The sequence below is a fragment of the Pundamilia nyererei genome, unplaced genomic scaffold (genome assembly GCF_000239375.1).
Source record: "Pundamilia nyererei isolate P.nyererei 1_Seehausen unplaced genomic scaffold, PunNye1.0 scaffold00009, whole genome shotgun sequence".
Taxonomy (NCBI): Eukaryota; Metazoa; Chordata; class Actinopteri; order Cichliformes; family Cichlidae; genus Pundamilia; species Pundamilia nyererei.
Window position 1 is genome coordinate 6305731 of NW_005187410.1, and position 23485 is coordinate 6329215.

Genomic DNA, 23485 nt, shown 5'->3' on the forward strand with positions numbered 1-23485 from the left:
TAGTCTACGTTAATGTCAACTTCGAAACTGTCACTTTCATTACGGTGGTGTTACAAGTTTAAATACACGCTCATTTTACTTGTGTCAACTTTTGTTTACACCGAGGTCACACTCGAAGTAGCGCGCCAACGGTCTCTGAACGCTTCCTGTCAGACGAAATGCATTGTGGGTGAGAGTTGTAAGCGAAACAGCCATGCACCGACACGGAAGTTGAAATGTGTCGCTACCTGGAACATTTATCTAAACAGACTTGTTGTATGAGTAGTTAGGCTTTTAACAGGTCTTAGACACAATTCAACACTCCCTCGGTTACGAACAAACAGCCACGCGAAGAGGTGTGGCTAAACCGGTAGAGCCAACATGGCAACGACAGGGCGTCAGTTTCCCAGTTAGTTCGCACTGATTCATACAAACAACAGTCAGCTAACTCGCTTTCAGTACACGGAACTGCCAAAGACCAGTGGACAGCTGAACATGGCTGAAGTTGAGCCACACGAAGGAGAGCAGGTATCGCTGATAACCGTTATTTATTAATTTATTTTTTTTAATCATTTATTGTCATAAATGACTATACGATTAAAGCCAAAGACGACTCTAACCTGAACCAACTCTGTTTTGACAGGACCTTGAAAAGAAAATCGAGGAGACAAGGCAGAGATTCAACAATGAGTTGCTCCAAGGTAGCACAGTTATTGCGGGCAAGCTGACAATAACATATCTTGCTTTTGAATGCATTTTGGTTGCTGTCATCTAGCTTGCATACATTCAGATATTGTACATTAAATAGTTAACTGTTACTTTACGCCCTGTTGCTTAAACGTTGACCCGAATACCCAGAGCCCAGATAAGCGTTAGCTCTTTACTGCCCCGAGTAGCAGTTTAGTTTTTAGACTAATTTTAGGCTAAGCCGTCACACCATGGCCTCCTGGGGGCTTTATTTGAGTTTGCGGCACAATGTGGACATTGTGGGTCTATGAGAATTTTAAATGGGAAAGTTTAAGTCTTTGAAATTGAAACCGATTTTGAAGTTGTCATGTGATTCAGTCTGCGTGTAAATGTTTGCAGATTCAACAGAGAAGTATGACCCCAGGGACGTGGAAAGGCTTCAGACAGATGACAGTCTGGTGGAGGGCTACCTGACATGGAGGATCTATAATGTTGATGATGCCTTGAAAATGATTGATGAAAGTCTTCATTGGAGAAAAGAGTATGGGGTAAATGGTAAGGTGCTGATATGATATGCATTATGTCACAGTATAACAATGTAACCTCACTGTTGTTAATGCTTAGAATTTATAGCTTCAATACTAGGAAAATGTTCGATTCCCAGTGCTACATGCATATTATATTTGAGCCCCAAAAATCATAAGCCCTTCCTAAAAGTGAAAATATTGACACTACCATTTTGAGATGTCTATAAGCCTGCAGTACAAACCGCTGCTTGTCTTTGTGCTTCCCTGGCATTAGTTCAGACAGAACATCATTGTTTGGGAAACGCCAGTTTCTCCACACACCCAAGAACAATCCCCACTGTTTCTTGTGAGGAACTTTTCAGAGTAACTGTCTGTTTTTTAAATAGCAAATTCTATTTGTCAACAGTTGTTTTTAGAAAGTTTCCTTCAGTAAAGTCTACAAGGTATTCAAGGACTTCGCCTTTTTTTCTTTTTAAAAAAAAGGGGGGGGGGGGCTGGGGTGAATTTATATCCATTAACAGAAAATTTGCTATTTTCCATCAATTTTGGAAGTTTTAGAAAGACCTACTTTTGGGAATCTAGGTCCCTTAATAGCAAGACTTCATAATACTCTTAAAATGTGGCAAATTAGTGACCTTCTTTAAAGGACCATGCAGTGATTCAGAAATTTAGCACAGTATATTTCATACACTTTATGCTGTTTTATTTGTTAATAACTAGGGTAACACAAAATAATCAAATTAAAGATTTTCTGCGCCTTGAGGCAAAGAAATTAAAGGCAGCAGTAGTCTAAAAGATACAAGACAGATTCTTCCCTTTGCCTAAAATGTCATGTTGCATATTGTTATTCTTTGAATGAGAGCACTGGATAGCAATGTAATGAGTGTCCTCATGTGTGTTTCAGACATTAATGAGAGCACTATTCCCAGATGGATGTTCGAAACTGGGGCTGTCTACCTCCATGGCTACGACAAAGAGGGCAACAAACTCTGTATGCACTTGCTCTATTAAAAGAGATGCTTCAGCTCAGCCTTTATTTGTTAGAAACGTTATCTTTCCCACTAAAAATGTTTGATCCCAATTTGAGAAAAAAAAATACAAATGAAATATGATAACTTAAAATTTGTTTCCTGTGTTTTAGTCTGGTTTAAGGTAAAGCTGCATGTCAAGGATGCAAAGACTGTCATAGACAAGAAAAAGTATGTTGCCTTTTGGCTGGAGAGGTATGCAAAGAAGGAACCTGGGATGCCTCTAACCGTTGTGTTTGACATGACGGACTCTGGCCTCAGCAATGTAGTAAGTCCATAAAGTTATTTTTAAGAGGAAGTCTTTTGTGTTTAAATAATTTACAGTTCGTGCTCTAGTCTAATCCAGGTCTTCAAAACTCACATTATGTTTTCAGTCTTTTCCTCTAAGGTATAAGTCTGTTGCTTTCCTGTTACTGTCACTGCAATGTTGTTTACCTTCCTCATACTTCTTGCTTCTTGAGTTGTGGACTTGCAGGGGCTGATACTCCTCAATGGTATTACACGTTAGAGATTAAAGTAACCTTTAAATCCTGATGGTCAGCTCGAGCGGGCCGCCTAATCCTTAGGCTCGCTGTGTCACAGGCATTGGCTCCTTGATGGAGGGCTCTGTCAGCGAGTTTATCTCATTGGCTTGGCTCTCTCCTAGAAAAATTGCTCAATTAAAGACGAATAAACCAACACAAACAAGGCAAAAAGAATAAATAGCTATGCAGCTCCTGTATAAAATGAGTAGATTAGATGATCAGTTTGGAAAGCAGCTTTATTGAGGGCCGTTGAACCACAGTATGAGCCAGCGCAAAGCTAGCCAGTATGATCTCATTATGGGTTGGGAGTGAATTTCCTGCATAGCAATGAGGCTTCTAGCCAATTGTAAAGCTGAGCCGCGATATAGGGGTTATTACTATTGACGTATTTGCTGCTTGTCTGATCATTTAAATTATCATAAAACAGTGAGGTTAAGATTTTCCATATTTATCTAAAATTGTTTAAAGCGTGACTGAACATTTGACTTGGAGATTAAAATTTGTGCCTGTCTAAGGGGCTTTAATCAGAAGCCCTTATATTATTTATGTTGAGAAAATGCACTGTAATCTGAGCCATTTGGGAGCTCTTTTTACGTAACTTGATTTTAGCAGGATTGTGTAATTAAGGCATTGTGTAATGATAAAAGTTGAGGGTTAAATCTGCGTGTTACCATTAAGTAATGGCAAAATGGCATAAAAAAGCAAGATGGAAAAGATTCAACTTTTGTGAAAAAAAATAAAAATATTGCCGTTCAGAAATGGAGAAAAAACGTGCTTAAGACTTTCTCTGACAATGGTTGACAGAGGCTGAGCAGGGGATCACTCAGAAGGGGAGCATGCAATAAATTTCCATATAATATTAAGTGGGTCGCTTCAGATGTAGAGGCTGTTAAGAGAGGGGAAAAAAAATTTCCCCAGCAAAAGGGGTTTGTTGATGCATATTTTATTTTTTAAGCCTTTTGTGTGGTATTAATCACAAATTTCTTTCTTCCACTTTGTGTTTCAGGACATGGAGTTTGTGAAGTACATCATTAATTGCTTCAAAGTATATTATCCAAAGTTTTTATGTAAGTTACAAAAGTCATGTAAGTCATCTGGATCTTTTGAAACATTATTCTTACTAATTTGTTCCTTTTTCTTTTTTTTTTAAAATCATTTCAGCCAAAATGATAATAGTGGATATGCCTTGGATTCTGAATGGTAAGACTGTGGCTTCCAAATTTCAAGCAGTCCTTACTAGTTTTTACGATTCTGACGTCTCAACAATAAAACATTTGCCTCTGCTACAGCTGCGTGGAAGATTGTGAAGTCGTGGTTGGGTCCAGAGGCAATCAGCAAACTTAGGTTTGCATCCAAATCTGAGGTCCAGACATACATAGGCCCCGAGTACTTGCCACCTCAAATGGGTGGAACGGTATGTTATGGCTTTTTAAAATGGTTTTAAATTATGCGTTAATTAGTTTAACAAAAGATGCATTAGCAATGGAATGGTCAATACTCCAGTGGGATTATAGTGTGATAAATATTAAAAACTGGGGTAGGCCACATGGTTTGGGTGTGATTTAGCAAAAGAAAATCCATAATAATCTTTCAGCAGGTTGTAATTCAAGTCGTCTGAGAGGGAATTAGAGTCTTCTACCCCCTCTGGGCTCTGATTTTAGGCTTTAGAAAATCTAACATGTGATGGGAAACTTCATGAGTCACAAGTCCTTTTCAGAGCAGATCAGGTGAATGCTACCATTTTGTATAGAATCTAAAAAGACCTATTAGAAAGTAACAGTGGAACATGTTAAGTGGACCATGATGTAGAAGATTAGGATTCAAATGCAGTGTGAAGCGTTAAGGTCAACACTGGGTTAAATGTTGTTTTTTTCCCCTTCAGTATCTGCATTAGTTTTCTTGCCAGTGATGAAGAAATCTAACTTTTTAAAATATTAAACACAAGTTTAGTTACTTTGCTTCTTTCTTTACATAACCAAAATCATATTTACTGATTAATCTGTTAGAAAAAGTGTTACTCTTTAATAACCATGCATGTGGTGACCTAACCTATTTGGCTATGTTCTAGGATTCCTTCAAGTATAGTTACCCACCTCTTCCTGACGATGACTTCCAAACACCCATCTGTGACAACGGGCCCATTGTTAGTGATGATGACAGGGAGAGCAAAGAAGGTGACTTGGATGTTAAAGATGCCCTTGAGTCCAGCTTCACTTCAGATGTTGTAGTAAAGCCCAAAAAGGTACATTTTCTTTCCATTTTAGTTATTAATATACTTTTTTTAACAAAGGCGGAAAAAAATAGTGGATAAAAATCATTTCAACTTTGTACACAATTTAATTACACAACAGTATAAAGTAAAACTGCTCCCTGGGTGTTGTGCAAGTCTGTACTTTGGCACTCAACACTTAGTATATGTGTAGTTAGTTTGATCGCATCTGATTGCCTATAAATAAATGTGATCTTTAATGCTGATGCTAATATAATTGGCAGGATTAGTGTTTCTGTTGTTATTAGAGTAGCTGCTCTCAAGTTCAATTCAATTGAATTTTATTTACAGTGCCAAATCCCAACAACAGTCGCCTCAAGGTGCTTTATATTGTAAGATAGCCTCTACAATAATACGTACGCGATGTCAGCTGAGACTGAGTTCTGAACATTTTTTTAGATTTGGGTAGTGAAGCATTCTGCTTCTAGGGAGATTAGGTGAGGTTTGGTCACTGATTATTTCATCCTGTGCCTTCTTTCACTCAGTTTCTTTAAACTGCACACAAGGTAACAACATGTAATTGGGTTCCTTTCCAGCAGGTAATGGTTCTGATTTTTGTAAACATTGAGCTGCTACCTATTGCCTCTGTGAAGGTGACTTGTAATGTAATTGGCAGCAGGCATATCCAAAGCTCTTGCATCACAGATGGACCACTCAAACTCAAACTCAGCAGTATTTGTCAACCACACAAGGAACTAAAAGATTGTTGAGTTTGTTGCTTAAGCCACTCCATGCTGGAACTGGATTCCTTCTCCCTGGCAGGATGGAGCACCATCGCTGAAATGCCCCAAAGACTGAATGTGTTGGAGCCCTCATCACCTCCCTCTCCCTCTTGTACAGCACCTTTTGCAAATGAGTGTTAAGTCCACCCTTCCAAGTCAACCTTGCTTATTTTCAAGTGAGCAGCATGCAAAAAGTGCCTGGCTGGAAGAAGATGGGATGGTATCAAAGGGATTACTTTAGCATATACTCATTATCTGAAAGCGCCTGTTAAAGAAAGTTGCACTTACTTAGTGTGTTTTAATAAATACCACACTGGTTTAGATTTTCAGAGCTGGGATATGCACATCAGACAGTCATTTCCAGTCACAAGTTTGATGCTTTTTAATGTCCTTAGTGTAACAAGTGAGATCACCTCAAACTCTCAGCCATTGTTTTGATTAGAGATGCCTAAACTTAACATCATCAAAACGTGCACAGATCCCATGAATTGCGTAATGTTATTTCCCAAACGTTGGTATTGTACTGCAGGCCTCTGAGGTGGCCGGTTTCATATCAAAACATTTGCGTCAGCTCTGTGGAAAAGTTGAAGATATTTTTGAGGCTTGCCTGACAAAGTAAAGTTACACAATCACTCTGAGATGACACTTTACACACAAGGAGGAAATATCTGAATATGGCTTCTTAGGTGTTGTGAATATTCAGGGTGAGAGAGTAGTGGTTCCACTTTGACAGGTAATTTGTTGTAATGGTAATTAAAAATTCATGTAAGCTGTTATTAAGCATAATTTTGACACTCGCCTAAGGTTGCAAACCCCATTAGAAATTAAGTCTGCAAACGTTATTCACCATCGCTCCCTTTTGAGCCTCGGGCATCTTTATTCAAGGTTTGCATATTATCCACAGCACCTGCATAATAACCACTTAGCACTTATTTTTGTGTTGCTTTATTATCCTGTTGGGAAAAGACCAAATTGGGTAGATAAAGGAAGCACAATAGAATAAAAGCAAAGCACTTGAATGGGATCAGAAGTGGACAATGTTAAGATGAGAGCTTGTGCATCAGCAGGTTGCTGAGTAGGGTTCATCATGTTTTCAATTCTGCTACACCTGATTTCTGGTAGTCCATACTATGAGTGAATCACTGTGTTTTTACAGTTGGAAACTTTTGGAATTTCAAGCCCGTCTGAGCGCATTCCTCAGTGCTTGTGCAGACGTTTCTGCTCCTCAACCATCTTGTGTCACTATACAAGACTGTTCCTCCATCAGCACCATGCACCTCAACCTGCATTCTTCTGGATACCAGTAATCACTAGCACAACGTTTTGGCCTCAGAAAGCTAATTGAGTTTCTTTCTGTTTTGAAACAAGGGCTGGATGTGGTAAGGAAGTGTAGGATTTCGCCTACACAAGGAGCTCAATGTCCGGAAGATTTCTGCAGGCTGGAAAGGCAGGTGTACTCACGTGGGTCGAATTATTGTGAGTGCACCTCCCTCACAGTCTCCTGATGTCATCACCACCCCTGGACATGTTCATCCCTTGACCTGTCCTGGACCTTACATTTCGATTTGACCCTCCGTTTGAAAGCATAACATTTCTGACCTTGTTATCAAGGCATGTCAGCTTAATAATGAGAAGCTTATCATTTGCACTATGTCCTGTAAACGCCGAACCAAGTGGGACAGTCATTTCACAGTTTAATTAGCTGTGGAGAAAGCGTAGCACACTCACTGCTGATCATTAGCAGTTTCACATTATTTGTATCTTCTCAGTTGAAAAAACTGCCAAGGTAATTACTGTTATATTACAGTAGACCAACTTATTAACCCATAGCACTAAATCTTTAATCCTGCCTGCCTTTGAGGCAGCTTTTCACAAAAGCCGTCTGTGTCTTGTCCTCTAACACTATCTCTTTTTAAGTTTGTTATTTAGCATTGCTAATCACACAGAGAATCTTATTTTGTGCCTTGATATGAACTGTTTCACCAAAAAACACTCCGATCAGCTCTTACTTTATTATAATAATAACACAGTCCCTTCTGTGCCTTACAAAATGTGTAGAAATCACATATTTCTGTAATTTTAGTTTAATTCCTTGTACCCAGCTATGGCAGTGTATTCCTTTTAAATGTAATTTTCAAAATTAATTACCTTTTTGTTTCTTTTTAACAGGTAATGACATTTTGTATGAGTATGGATCTAGTAGAAATAATGCCAATGATATTATCACTAAAATAACTGTTAAACACTATCTGTATGAGACAGTAAAACATTTCACTTTTTAATTCAAACTTGATTATGTTTTACATTTTTCTACTCGCATTTCATTTTGTTAAGCTTGCTCTTTAAATGGATAAATAAATTGAGACATTTCATCAGCGGTTGATGTCTTCATTCTGGCAGTTGCATGATGGTCAGCCATGAAATTAAGCTCCCTTCCTCTCTGAGTCACAGAAAATACTGTCACGTGTAGAGTCTGCTCACTTTTGCCCCTGCCCACCTTCCTTTCCCCCCTCGATTCCTCACCTGCTGTGCTTGCTGCACAAACTGTTTTACACACCATGAAGCATCCATTTCCCGAACTGACCTACTTTAAAATAACTACCATTTATGCAGCCATTTTGAAACATCTATCCTGTCAGCTGGTGTGTGGTCTTGAGATTTGTGTGAATAATTTGGGTCGAAGTTTAAGCAATTTGCTGACGTTATGAGCTGTATATGAGTCATCTTGTGACTCCTCAGTTACTTTCGTTTGTTTTGTTTTGTCAGAAGTCACAAGTTTGTGGATCACTTTTGGTTCCTCATCTTCATGGACATGCCAATTGTGGTTGTGTGTTCCCTCTGGAGGCTAAGTGGAACGACGGTCAGGGATCATCATAGGAATTTCCCATGCAAAATTATATTAAGTTGCGTTATCTGAGCATTTAAAAAAAACTATTCATCAATGCCAGTACATGAATCCAATGACGGCTTTCTCTGTATGAATGCCAAAGGTCACACATTTCATTTTTAGGGGAAAAAAAACAGATAAGGGTCACATGACAAAAATTGTGTGTCTCTCTAATCAAATGCTTTTTGTTCTTTCAGGTAAATTTTCTGGAACAAAGTTTGAGGTCAGAGGACAACGATAAAGGAGATGCAAGCGCCAGGACCAAAGGTGCCAGGAAGCCGCTGACCACCTTCAAAGGTTCTCTGTTAGATGTTAGGTAGGTTATAGCTCATCAAGATTGCATTAGTTTGGACACCTAAATTTAAGGTGGTGGTGGTCAGTGGTCATATGATATTGTTCGTTCAAAATGTTTCCACACGCTCAAAGCCAAATTTGGTAGAAAAAAAGTCGATATGAACATGTAGAAAGTGTATTTTCAGTGGCAATATAGCACCTGCTTTCAGATTAGGAATCACCAAATAAAATTCGTTAAAATACAGGTAACAGAATCCCAGTAGCTAAGTGCTTGCTGAGCAGTGTAATAGTAATGACAGAACAATTGCAGCCATTTAGTTGTAGATCATTTCATGTTCAAACTAGCTTTTTGCAAACACACCTTAAGGGAGTAACCATGAAGTCTTGCAGACTGACAAGTAACTGATGGGTTGGAAAGCTTTTTGAATGTCACTCTGCATCATCAGTGTTGTGGACTACATGGCGAGATCATATTCAGGGAACAGCCATCTGGTCATGCAGCACTGTAATGCTTTTTATGTGTTTACATTTACTGAATGTATCACACAAAGCTCATGGGAAAAACCTAACATAGAACTAATATTCTATGTTCTAATATTTTTATTAAAAAATGATGTGCCTCAGCAGCTCCTCCTTTCTTTGGTACCCTAATGAAGATCACCTGTCAGACAGGCCTTTAGAGCCCTGCAGCGCTTCCTTTTTCTCTTTTGATGAATAATACCATAATTATTGGTATTATGTCTTGGAGGGGGTTACTACTATGGGAATTCCACTATCAGCTACTTTTAAATGGACCTAATGAACTACTAAATTTCATTGAGTAGGATACTGTCCAGCAATGGAGCATCCCCACATTCATGTGCTAATAGGCATTCCTGTTTCCATGGTTAACATTTCTGCAGAAATACAGTCCCGATCAAAAGTTTAAGACCACTTGAAAAATGGCAAGAAATCATGTTTTGCATGGTTGGATCTTAAGTAGCGCTTCAAAATGCAACAACAGTGTTGTCCTGTTGAAAAACCCAGTTGTTACCACACAGATGAGGGCCCTCAGTCATGAGGGATGCTCTCTGCAAAATCTGTGCATAGCCAGCGGCCGTTTGACGCCCCTGCACCTCCTGAAGCTCTATCCATTATGGCGTCCACTCCACTGTGGCACGCAGAAAAAAATCTCAGGTGGGATCTGCTGATCAGTAACTGCTGATCAGTAACGTTGGAAGCCATCAGGACCATCAAGGTAAATTATTGCCAATTGGGTCCTCTGGCTCAGTCCTAGTGAAATTTTTTGGGGTCTTCCTGACTTTTTTTGTACCATAACCCTCAGGATCATTAAAGAAATTCCAAATGACTGTTTTACTGCGTCCCACCTCAGCAGCAGTGGTGCACTGCGAGAGACCCTGCTTATGCAGTTCAGCAGCCCGACCTGTTCAAAAAGGGAACGAGTTTTTGCTTTTGCCATCAGAACGTCATGACAGTGTGACTACCCGACAGCAAATGACAATGAATCCACATTTTTGCACAGATTTGGCCTTTTAAAGGCATGTGGTCCTAAACTTAAGTGTTGTTTTCAATAAATGGGATGCTCAAAAATGTTTTGTCTCACTCATATTTCTTCTGGTTGCATGTTGAAGCTCTACTTGGAACCTTGTTCAGATCCAACCATGCAAAATAGCATTTTTTGTCATTTTTCAAGTGGTCTTAAACTTGATCAGGACTATATATACATATACATATATTGCTTTTGCAGATTCCTTCCCTTTGTTAATACTAGATATATTTTTTGTAATTTTGTAAATCATGCTAAATTCCCACCTCTGCTATCACAAACTCCACACCACACCAGAGTATACCAATATGGACCAATATTAATTCTACTTGTTTACTCTGGACCACGATTCAATTGCAGTTTCACACAAGCTAAACTAAAAATATACTAGCTTTAGAAATGAACCTCACCCTAAACAAACACCTAAAACATTCTTGGGGTCTGATCTGCACCTAGCATACTCTGCTTCTCTGCAGGTGCACCCAGCCTAGTTGTTTAAGCTGCTTCAGAATTTGCTTGGCCTTCTTCCCTGCAACCTGAAAAAAAAACTGCACTAACCGGGCAAACATGCCAGAATCAGTTTTAACTGCAAACAGCAAAGGTTGTCTGTGAATGCATCAGTCTAGCTGATGTGGACCTGGGTTGAATACACAGACCAGCCAGCTTCTTTGTTCTGCAACGACAACTCTATTGTGTTTGGGAGACCTAAAGCCAGAAGTGTTATCTGTGGTCACCAAAAGGTAACTGGTTTGATGTTCTACACAGTTTACATGGGTTCATCTATGAGTCTGTCCCATGTTTCCAATATTTCTGCCAATTCCCTTTGGGTAAGACATGCCAAAGCTTGTTCCAGGACCCTTACATCAAGGAAGATTTGCTGTAATATACGTGTAACTAGGTATAACCAGTTGACTCACACGTCTATGTCTTGAAGAGCCATATGCAAAAAGATTAACTGCATCTGAAGTCATTATTGATGTTTTGTACCTTTATAGCTCAACTGATCTGTTCAAACAGAGGCAGGAATTAAGGATGCTGACAGTCAATTGCTCATTGACTAGAGATGAATTGGTGTTTTGCTAATTAGTAAGAAACACTGGCAAATGATCAATTATCTTCAAGAAAGGTGTGCTAGTCCCCCTCCTACACATTGTCAAACAGAACATATATTTTAATTGAACCTTCATTAAATTGCAAATAGATTGCTGAGTTCAGAAGATATGCATTTCAGTATGGAGTACAACAATCCCATAATGATCTGGTTGTTTCGTGGGTAAATATTTTGCGTATATAACGTGTACTCTTCATGTACTCTTCATTTTCATGAATAATGTCTGTTGATTTCTGTGTTTACAAAGCTAAAGCTTTGATGTGAGGATTTTGACAGCTCTGGGCTGTGAATTATACTGATAAACAGATTAAAATGAGCCTTAAATGCAATTATGTTTGGGAGTTGTGTTAGCCTTCATTCGAGACTGGGGGCTTTAGGAGAGAGTAGGGGTCTTTGATCTTGTGTTTGCCAGAGGTTTGCAGAGCCCAAAGACTCACTTTGAGATCAAGCATGCTTTACTCTTTTTTTTTTCTCTTTCTTTTTTCCTTTTTCCCTACCATAAGGGACATGGAAAAGGAAAAAAAAGGGAAAAAAATCTTTGTTCTTAGCGGTCTTAGTTCATAAAACAGCCAAGCTGCATCATTGAGAAGCTTTATACATGCATAGCAGATATTATGATCCCGCTGTAATAAGTATGCAATGTGCACCAAGGCCAAATTCATCAAATCGCATGCTGCATGTATATATATCACCAAGTTAGACTGTGTGAGCTAACGACAAGCAAAGCATACGTGACCCCTTACAGGTTTCCAATGGCTCGTCCCTTCCTTTGCAACATTATACAAATCTCTCTAAATCAAATGCTAGAAGGGATTCATTTTATTTCATATTTTTTAATCCAAGTCATAATATCAGGAGGTCTCCCTCTAGTAAGATGGACAGCTTGATTCCGGATACTAAGTTAGATTGCTTTATTTTAAATATATTTTCCTGTAGCAGTAACATCAGTGTTCTTGATATTCTGGTACACAACAGACTTTGGAAAAACAACCCATGCTGAAGTCTCCTCCTTCTAACTTACAAAACAGCCGGATTTTGCCCTGCAGCTAAGCTTGTTGAACAAGTCATAAAACTTTCAAAGGGGCTGTAGCAGAGCGCTGGTAACATAACTTGTTTAGGTTGGCTAAAGAGGACAGTAAACAAGTAAAGGTTGGTTTAGATGTACCATGCTCGTTCAATACCACAGTGTTCTGTTATTATGTTTCCTCTTTTAAATTGTTAACAATTAATTACAGTAAATTTAAGAAGCAGATTCTTCATTCAGTTAAATAAAATCCTGGAAAAGGTAATTTGTTAGAGGTTTCCATTGTCAAAACATTTGGCTACATTTTTAATAAAAAAGAATAAAATTGTGTCTCAGGTTTCCACCTATGTAGCAGTCTAATGTAGTTCCTGCTACACACTGAGGTTTTTTTGCTCTTTATCTCTCTGTTCAGCCCTGCAGAGGAGCTCAGCTTTGGTTCTGGAGAGACTGAAAAGAAAAGCTTAATTATCCTGAACAATGTGGTCAAAAATCAGGTGGCCTTTAAGGTGAGTCTGAAAGCGTGTGGCACTTGCTACAGTTAATTCGTGCACCAGTTCCCTTTGATCTCACAGTTCACAGACTAACTATTGCATTTATGTATTCAATAAATTGAGGAGACAGAAAAAAAAGCATTGTTAAATGTTCCTCTAATGTCTTCACAGGTGCGGACCACGGCGCCCGACAAGTATAGAGTGAAGCCGAGCAGCAGCTGCTGTGAGCCAGGAGCTTCAGTAGACATAGTTGTGTCACTACATGGAGGTATTGCACTTAAGCTCTGCACTCTTCTCACAGCAGATGTTTCTAAATGCTGAACCTCAGAATAATCAAGAGGTTCAGTGTATTACCTTCCTAAAGTGCAGGCAGCCACTTTCTCCTGCCTGACATGCATATTTCAAGACTGATAAAAGAATCATCTCTACAAAACAAACCATCAGACAACTGACAGTGCTGCGTGAGTTGAAACAGCTTGTGCCCTTCAAGCACCGAAATGTCAGCTGTAGGTTATGATATGCTGAACATAGCTCGCTCAGAGGAACCAGTGCAGCTTATTTTGGGTTACTTTTTTTCCCAGCTTTTATCCTGTGGTGGGGGGTTTTTTTTTCTTCTCCCCAAAACTGTCACATCTAACACTGGCTTCTGTGAACATAGTCCTTCTGTTTCTGTGTCTGAACCAAATCAGTCAGCTGCACTAGTTTTGTTGTTGATTTTAAGAGCAATTTAAATTATTTTTTTGCATTTTCTGAAACAAAAATCAAATTATTCAGTTTTCAACAGCTGTCTCGGTGAGTTGTGCTTACGTTAATGTTTTTGTTTTTTTGTTTTTCTCTGCCTGATTTTGTGCAGGTTCTCAGGCCTCTCCACAGGACAGGTTTCTGATTATGGCTGCAGAGATGGAAAATGCTGGATCACAAGATCTTTCACAGTTCTGGAAAGAAGTACCGAAAACCAAAATCATGGAACACAGGTCTGCAGTGAAGTGTTGGCCACACGTAATGCCAAGCTTTTACTTTGGCATGCCTCCCAAGTATATTTGGCAGCTTATTTTAGATTCTGTGCTCGTTTAATTCGCTGAGAGAAAGAAGAAATCCTTGTCTGACTTATTTTTTTCTAGTTAATTCACAACTAACCTGCTAGTCCCAGCCCTTCCTGTCTCATTTTCACTACCAGCTGTTTCACTTGCCAGTTTGCTAATGTAACAGCCTCAATATCATTCAGCTGCTTCCCTAAAGTGGATCCTATCCCAAAGGTGGTGGAAGTGGAACTCCACCTACTTACACTGCAGCTGGATATCAGCTTTGAGCTGTAGGGCCAGTTAAGTTGAAAACTAGTTTGTGTGCTACTGTGCCGAGCTCAAAAAGGGTATAGCACAGAACAAGGATTACAGCTGCTAACTGAAGTCTAAAATGATGGAAATAAATGAAGATGGACTATGTTTCTGCCACACAGTACTCCTGTGGACCAATGATTGCATCCTCCTGATATCCTACACTAATTAGATTGTCTTTCCTACAGATTGCGCTGTCATGTTCTGGAGAGTGCTAAACCAGCAATTAAATCTTTTAAGGACAACCCAATGGAGACAATGCCAATCGAGCAGCAGGAGTTAAATATAGCGGTGAGTTTTGGTGTAAAAAATAAATAAATACAGAAATCTTGGTCAGTTTTTAGACTTTTCAGACTCTGGCTCCATTGGTAACCATCTAATGAATATACATCCCTGTCACATGGCAATCAACAGTATCTTTCAAGTTTAACGTGGGAACAGTTAACTGTTAGTTTGCTAACAGTGCCTGTATTTTGTTGGCATTTCTTGGTCTTTGGTCGCCACATGTCTACCTGTGTGTACACCACTTAAGCAACAGACACTCATCCATCCATCCATTTATTCAGTTCAGCTCACAGACTGGAGTAGGGTGAAAAGTTGGGTAAATCCACTACAGGTCTCCAGTTCATCACACAAATGACTAACACAGAGAGACAGACAACTATTCATGCTACATTCATACCTACAGCAAATTTAGAATCACCCCTTAACATGCATGGTCTTGGACTATGGGAGGAAGTTGGAATCCCCACGCAGACACATGGAGAACATGCTGACTTCATTTTCTAAAAATTTTCTGTCAGCAAAGAGGTTCTTACCGTAACAGTTAGCTGTTCCTGTTTTCCCTGCACACACGTTTCCACGACCTGTTTGAAAAACACTTTACAAGCATAAACGAGGTCATTCAACCAGTTTTTGTCTCACCAGCTAATGCGAGTCACAGCCTGCACCTCACGGCTGGAGCAGAAGCTGGACAACACCCTGTGGTTGCAGAAGGTTCTCATTGTGTTGGTGGTAGTCCTCGTGATGCTAAACCTGCTGTGTCTCCACCTGCTGGGAACAGCTCAGCAGCCATCTTGATGTGCAACGGCACCCCATCAGCTGTTTCTGTAAATTCCTGATACACAGTTCCAGCGGGGCCGCGTTTGAACTTCCTGATTGGCGGTCATCTGATATTTTCCCGCCCTTTCCACAAGCTGCTATCATGGAGAGTCAGCAGGGCTGACTTTAGGACATGTGAGTTGTTGTGGAGTAAGACTAAATGAAGAGATTCTCTTTTTCTGACACAGTCAGATTCAATGATGTGACATCAGTTCCTTGGTGTTTTTTTGTTGTTGTTTTTTTGTTTTTGCTTTTTAATATTGCTCATGGAAAAATGTAATTTACTCAAATTAATTGCAACAGTCACAATATGTAGAAAGTATTAGTTATTTTTTCAAACACGTTGTATAATTTTTTACATGATATAAATATAAAAAAAATAAACACCTTTGGTCACCTTATCTAATTTCATTTGACATCAAAAGGCTTTTGTCTTTGTGATCAGTTCAGGTAAAAATAAGAGGAAAAAAATGAACTTGTGGAGTTCAAAACGCCAGCATTTGATCAAATATAGATGTTTTGGCTACTTAGCAGCCTTGTTTTGCATAAATATTCAAGCTCCCGAGCACCCTCATTAGTACAGAGGTGCTTAATTGAAAACATCGCAACATATGACCTCACTAAACTTCTCCACACTCCGAGCAAGGAGCCACAAGAGATCTCTGTCTACACTATCTCCTCAATTTGTTTTAATTACCCCAACACTGAACTAAACTAAAATTACCAAAGCAATTACTGGCGAGTGCAAGGACACGGCACAACCCACTTGTAGCTTAGTGGGAAGCGCTGATATCTATAACAAGATCCAGCTCGGAGCAATCAGGATGTGAGCCGCGGCGCGAGAAGTGATCGCGGTTTGCTTATTAGATGTGTGCACATAAGGGCTGCCTGGCTTTAACAACTTGCAGTTTGTTCACAGTCAGTGGTAGCTGCTTACATTTTAGGGGTGATTAGAATTCTTCATGCATTAATGAGTAAACTAATCCTGCTTTCATTATGAACACTGGGCAGCTTTCACATGCCACAAAATATTTATTTATTTATTTTGTTTCCCTGCACATGGCATCGTGTTTTGTCATCTCTAGCTTTTAATATTTTAGAGGTAACTCTAAATATGCTGTCTTTCTTTAAGTGAAAGCTTCGTGTATGCGCTTTCTAGAAGGTATAGGATAGCTTTAAGTGAATGTGCATTGGATGTAAAACTTGCATCCTTGCTAGGAAGTGCATTCTGCACTATTTGGGTAAAAAGTGCCAATGCACTTAAAAAAAAAATGGATAGAGGTTAATGGAGTGTGTGCCTCTAGAGGGGAAAAAAGTAAAAGCTTTAGTATCACACATAGCTTGGTTGATTTTTGGAGTGCATCTGAGTGCCATGCAGCACGTGACTGAACTCTGAAATATTTCAGAAGAATAGCAGAGAGTCCAAAAACAGCCAGGATGACTGGAGTGGGAAATTATTCAAGTGGTCATATGACAGTGATTCCCAGACAGACTTGCCTCTGATTTTCGAGATATCACTAATTGCAAGCTGTGGATATTGTACGTCTTTTTTTTCCAGCAGCTGCAGAAGACAAAAACTCCTCCATAGCATTGATTTCACATTAAAGATCAGGTAAATCGAAACTCGGTGTGCGTGCGTGTGTTCCTGGCCCCGGGCGCTAATGCAGTGTTTGAGGGGGTGACGATTTAGTTCGGGCGCCGTATTGGAACAGAGGGATCAATGGGGAGTTAACGAGTGCCGCATTCAACAAGAAGGCTGTGGGTGAATTGAATAAAATCATGTTGATGTCCAGAGGTGAAGGAGCAGCACATTCTGCTCCTTCATCATCTGTAAATGACCTGTTGAAATCAATGATTTTGATACAGTGGCATTACTCATTTCCAATAAAAATGATAGATGCATAAAATGCATCCATATCCCAGTCATATTGTCTGCTTTAGTCATTTCTTGCTTTTTACTTCTAGTATAAGCCTGTTTTCTGCTCTGGCTCCTGTTCTGTTGTATGTATTGATTAAATATGGGTCAAGGGTCAGTGAGTGCTTACTTGGTAGGTTGTTGACAAGCTTACAGGCTGCTAGGACTAAGCATTACAAAGTAATGCCTTGCTCAAAGTTCCTGGTTATAGGACATTCTTGAATAAAACTATGGGCGTTTCTGCATTGGAACAAATGTTTACTGTGAAACCAGCAGCTTATTGTCAATACTGGATTTGGGGAATGGAGATAAGTTCATCTTCTTTTTTCCCTTCTTTCAGTTCCTCCCTTTAGGGGTCTCCACAGCAGGTCATTTGCCTCCATCTCACCCTATCTTCCCCCGTCACACCAACTCTGCATGTCTTCTCTCACCACATCTATGAATCTTCTTTATGCTGTTTTTTCCCCTCCTGCCTTCCAGCTCCATCTTCAGCACCCTTTTTTCAGTATATCTATTTCCCCTCCTGTCTAATTCCAAACTGAGCTGTTCCTTTGATATAACCTTGTCCCTCTGGGTTACTCCCAATCAAAATCTTCAGCTCTGCTACCTCCTGTCTTTTTGTCAGCACCACTATCTCCAAACCATACATCATAGCAGGTCTCACTACCATCTTGTAAATGTTCACTTTCACTCTTGCTGCTTCCTTTCTGTCACAAATCACCCTTGACACTCGTCTCCACCCACTCCACCCTCCCTGCAGTCTCTTTTTCACCACACTCGTGCACTGTCGGTTATTTTGAAAGGTTGACCCCAGGTATTTAAACTCGTCTACCTCCACTGCCTCTACTCATTGCATCTTAAGGGAATAGCCATAAGTGGTGACCTTTAAGAAAAAGTCATTGCATTGTGTACAGTGTTGTTCTATCTTGATGCTCTTGTTCCCTCATAGAGCAACACAAGAAAAACAGAATCTTGCATCTTTACTATAGCATCTATAAAGGGCCCAGTTTTTTAGTCAGGTACACAGAAGAGTATTGATTGTGTTTATGTAAAAATAGGCTTTACTGAAATGATGACATAAGATTAATTCACATGATAAACACAGGAAGTTCACTTTTTTCTGGGCTCGGGTATTTTAGTTTTATCCATTGTGCTTCTAATTATGTTGTTTTTCTGTTCAAATGTACTCTTTAAGAGTGCAACAGCTTTTTCAGTAAGTCATTAGTAAGATATCTTAACACTAGAATATTTGTCTTAAACTTGAGTAATAAAAAAGGTATGAACAGGAATCATTGCATTCAGTAGTGCCTTTTTATTTGCCTTACTATTAAGAGCAACACATTTCTAAGCGAAACATAAAATATCTATGAACAAAAACTTAAAGGAGTAAAAAAAAAAATGAGTTTTTTTAGTAGCCTAACGTCTGGTAGCTTGTGCGCATCATCCACCTGTATTAAACATCAAGACTAATTGATGTCTTTCCCATCCAGCCTCCCTTCCTGAGGGAAGCAACAAAGACACAGGATATCTTTCACTGAAAGTAATTCCGACATTGTGGTTCATCATCAACCAGGACGTTGTTGCCACCATGTAAGATTATACAAGTCTGCCCCCTATTGACCAAAAACTTTTAAGACTCAAACTCTGAGGTTGCAGGGTTGAGGAATTTCAGCGCATTAAGATCTCCCCTTGGGTCTGATTGGTAGAGCAGATACTCTATCAGTTCTGTGGGTAACTGAAGGTCACAAATCGCACCCAGCCTCTTGTTGCCCACAGCTTTCCTGATGTGTAGTCGGCACAGCTGCATTAGAGGAGACACTCCTGGGGACACTCAGGGGAGAAGCATGAGCCGTTATAGATGGTTAGCTTCTTGCTGCGCCACCAGCCCAGTGCAAAGTCTTGAGTGCAAAGTCTCGACTACCTCCTGCTTGTTTCAGAAGTCTCTCTGTAAGGCTGTTGGGCGGAGCGAGGTCCAGTGGCTGTCTGCCCTCTGAGTTCCTAAGGAAGAGATCCGCCCCATGTTCAAGCAGGACGGATGTCAACTCAGGGCTGGACTGACGGGCGGCCATGTGCAGGGGCGAGTCCCCAGACACACTGCTGTTCACATTTGCACCTGAAGAAAAGAAAAGGCCAAATATGATGTCCCCACATTACATGAAATAAAGCTTTTGTTGTGGTTCAGGTAAAGGCTTTCTTTGTTAGAACAGTTGAACAACCCAAGTCAGGAAAAAACTGCTGTATTTTAATTTACAAGAATAAGGACAAGGAGTCCTGCAAAAGATGCTAAGAGTCTCCAAGCCTGGGATTACATGAAAAAACACAAAACCTGAAGCCACAAGAGGACAGTGGTTTCTTAGAGCAACATGCAAGGTAGCTTGTGAAAGTACATGCAAATATACAGAGTAGATCTACTGTCTTAAAAGCCATGTTGGTACAAGAAATATTGACATGATTTGGGTTTGTTTACCGCACACTGAGGTTTGAAGTACTGATGATATTTTTGCAAGACATCTTCACTTTAGTGCCTGAAACCTTTGCGCAGCACCATAGCATGGCACATATTTCCATGTTATATACCTTTCTTGTTATTAAAATCCAGCCTCTACATTACCTGTACTGCTATTGTGTGTAATGTTTATGATATTACAAGAGTTTCTAAAGTAGCCCCAGCAGCTAGCCTCCACCAAACAGGTCTAATAAGATAATTAATTCTCTGCTCTATAAACCCAATCTTCAACCCCTACTAATGCTGGCTCATGTGATGTTATGTGTAGGGGTTTATCTAATTTTCCACAGCTCTGTCTGCAGCCACAAAGGGTTTTATACGCAAGTTTGTGTACGCTTCTCTCAATAAAATATTGAACACTAGACTTTGAATATCGCACAATGGAGCACCACTCTCTTTTTGCCATTGAAAAGGTCTCAAAGTCTTCCACCAATTGATAAGATATTGGAAGAATGGATACTCTTTGAGCAATAAAAGTTCAAATGAGAAGCTTTCTTACCCAGCTGCAATAGTTTCCTCACGGTGCTCAGATGCTGATTGGAGCAGGCAATCTGGAGAGGGGTTCCTAACTCGTCAACATGCTGATCCACATCTGCTCCGTACTGAACAAGAGGTTCAATGCACTCAGGATGACCTAGGGAGAGGAAACAGAAATCACCACAATGATAAGAAATGTTCTTGAAAGGTTCTGCTGTAAAAATCTGCTTTTGCCTGCTATTCAAGAGATTTTGGGACTTCTGCCAGGATAGATTTTTCACATATCTGAGTCTGACCTCGAACCTTTTGTTGCAGCTACATGAATTGGAGAACTGGACTGGCTGGTCCCCAGGGAAGCAGCTCCATGTTGAAGAAGCAGCGGTACACAGGTCACGTGCCCCTGAGCACATGCTTCTGTCAGGGCAGTTTTTCCATCCACAGTTGAGCTGTTTACCTGATGCATGGCGATATAGCAATAAGGTTAACAATGAATAAAGAAATCACTAAAAATATTTACACATGTTTTTGGTTTGTTTAGTTACGTATTCTTACTGTCTTAGAAGGACTGTGACTACATAATTTCTTCAGGGATCATTAAAAATTTCTGACTCTGATTCTCATTCTGATAACGGTGGTTGGACAAATTTGGCTTTATATCAGCTGATGTTTGTTTGTTAATGAGTTATTGTCCATGCACGACCGTGGCTGTGTATTCGGTTAAAATCTTACTGCAGTCTCCCATCAATAAGTTAATATTGGCAATAATTGACATGGTTGTTTTGGGAACGAACTGTGAGTCTCTTTCAAGCAAAAACTGACAACATACCGTCTTAAATTTGAGATTCTCATGAATTCAGCCAAAAACCACAAATAAACCAACACCACATGATGATGCTTTACTGACATTTGCACCATTTTCCATCAGAAGCTTGGCACAAGCCGTGTGACCTTGTGTACACGCCCCATGAAGGGGTGAGACCATATCCAGAGTGTTCAGATTTACACATGCACCCTGTGAACAAAACACAGCACATATAGAGTCATTGAGGTAGATGCACATGGCAACTTTTGGAAAGCAAGCTGCCATATGAGGACACAGTCGCCTTATTAAAGGTTTCACATCATAGTGAGAAACACATGGTTATTTAACATCTAATATTATGGGAAGGCAACTTTTTTTCCCCCTTTTAGCACAACTTACAATATTCAGTTAAACTCTACCTGATCAATGAGCTTTTGCAGGGTGAGGAGACGTCCGTTAAAGGCTGCTTCGTGAATTGGAGACCAGTCTGATTCAACATCTTTGTGCAGACAAATAAAATAGTTATTTAACTTAGAAACCTACCTGCATAGGTACATGAATACATTAGAAGACCGGATGAAAGTCTCTGCATAAAGCAGTAAATAGAGCCCAGCTGCAGTGTGAGCTTGCACTGTTACTCACCACTCATCAAAGGGTTTGAGAAACAAACAGTTCCACTTTGACATGTAGGGTCTCGCGGAGTGTTTTTCTGTCCAGCAGACATAACTCACAGTGTGGGTTCAAAAGCTCCTCTGTGGCCCGGTTGTCTTTCGCCACAGCCTTTGGAACCTAAACTGAACTGTGTCCAACTAGGAGTTAAATATATTTTGTCCTCATTTGTTTTTGTTTTGATCTTTTTCAGTAGATATGTGACTGACCTTGGTTCTGTCAGTGTTATTTCCTGTCACACAAAGTGTTTGCCATTCAGGAAGCAGGCTAGTTTCAAGCAGCAGTTTTAGTCTCAGCCAATGGAGGTGCAGAAAACGAGAGAAAGACGCCTGTTGAACAGGTCTGTAGTTTGTGTGTAATATGACACTGTACCTCCACACCCATCCTCTCCAGCAGGAAACATGGGCGGCGCTGGGGGAGGGGGTTTCTGGCGTTTTAACTTTAATAAAGGGAAATTAATATTCGATGTTTATTATAAAGTTGTGCCCCCCTCAGAAAAATATTATGTATCATTGGTTTAAAAACTAGGAGGCAAGAGTGACTTTCTACATTTAAAGAATTTGATCTTCATGCAGTATATTGTTTCCAGTTATCGGATATAATAAGCTCTTTAAAATTATGCCCAGATTTTATGACTTTGGTTACATTTTCTTGAAAATTGTTATTTGACATAAAGCGCTCACTTTGTTGCAACTCGTTTGTTAAAAGTAGCTCTAATCATTTTGAAAGTTTTCTTCAGCAATAACGCTTCATGCCATGGTATATTATTGGATTTTCTGAGGTCCTTTGATATTTGTGGGATATTTGTGGGATGATGCTGTGGCTGCTTTATGAGTCTGCGGTGACCAGTGCCATCTGCTGCGCTGTGGTATGCTGGGGCAGCAGACTGAGAGTAACAAGCATCAGACAGACTCAACAAACTGATCCACAAAGCCCAGTAATGTTGTGGGTGTGGAGCTTGAATTTTTGATGGTGGTGTTAGAAAGGAGGATGTTGTCCCGGTTTGCTTACCACATAACATCACAGGAAATCATTCCTACCTGTGGCCATCAGTCTTTACAACTTCACCCTGTGACACAGTTTTTAGTATTTTTACGAAATAATTACAGTCATTGCACATGTGACATGAGACACAGAGAGCAAAGGAAAGCAGCAAAATGGTACCAAAGACTTTCATACACTCTGCAATCTCATTTTTATTTCTGGGGATGGCCAACAGTTTCAGAGGAAGGAAGTCACGTGGAGAGAAGCTCAAAATATAATACACACACAGACTTTCCTGCTAAGGATTTCATTCCTCCACTGTGGCTTTACACAGCTGACTGTTGGTTGTTGATGTTTTAATGGTTCAGACCTCGTGCATTAGAACCTTTGACTTGGCAAAACTTTGTTTGACATGAGTCGGTGTACTGCTGACCTTTCCTTTAATTTAGCACACCCACGGGTCCATTTTCCATTCTAGAGTTGCCTCTACTGTTCATGTATAAATTGCTTAACACCTTTTCTTACCCAAAAGCAACCTTCTTTTTAAAATTTCTTACCTAATATTATTTACATTACAGCTGAAAAGTAAATGCATTTGGACCTGGACA

The 23485-nt window shown here is 39.8% G+C and overlaps 2 protein-coding genes across 2 annotated transcripts; one reads left to right on the forward strand and one right to left on the reverse strand.

Annotated features, from left to right (window-relative positions):
- The first annotated feature begins 4 nt into the window (after positions 1-4).
- mospd2 (motile sperm domain containing 2) lies at positions 5-15935 on the forward strand. Its single transcript, XM_005723583.2, has 15 exons — positions 5-507; positions 623-680; positions 1066-1221; positions 2098-2184; positions 2335-2489; positions 3752-3812; positions 3907-3945; positions 4035-4159; positions 4814-4987; positions 8821-8939; positions 13011-13104; positions 13261-13357; positions 13943-14063; positions 14612-14714; positions 15351-15935. The coding sequence occupies exons 1-15, from the start codon at positions 475-477 to the stop codon at positions 15501-15503; spliced, it is 1575 nt and encodes a 524-aa protein (XP_005723640.1). The 5' UTR covers positions 5-474; the 3' UTR covers positions 15504-15935.
- Positions 15936-18739: 2804 nt separating this feature from the next.
- Positions 18740-22213, reverse strand: LOC102213431 (ankyrin repeat and SOCS box protein 9-like). The gene is made up of 7 exons (XM_005723589.2): positions 21867-22213; positions 21644-21723; positions 21327-21434; positions 20726-20876; positions 20445-20579; positions 19361-19552; positions 18740-19260 (listed from the first exon to the last, which is right to left on the reverse strand). Exons 1-7 carry the CDS (start codon positions 21946-21948, stop codon positions 19070-19072), a joined length of 939 nt encoding a protein of 312 aa, XP_005723646.1. The 5' UTR covers positions 21949-22213; the 3' UTR covers positions 18740-19069.
- Positions 22214-23485: the final 1272 nt, after the last annotated feature.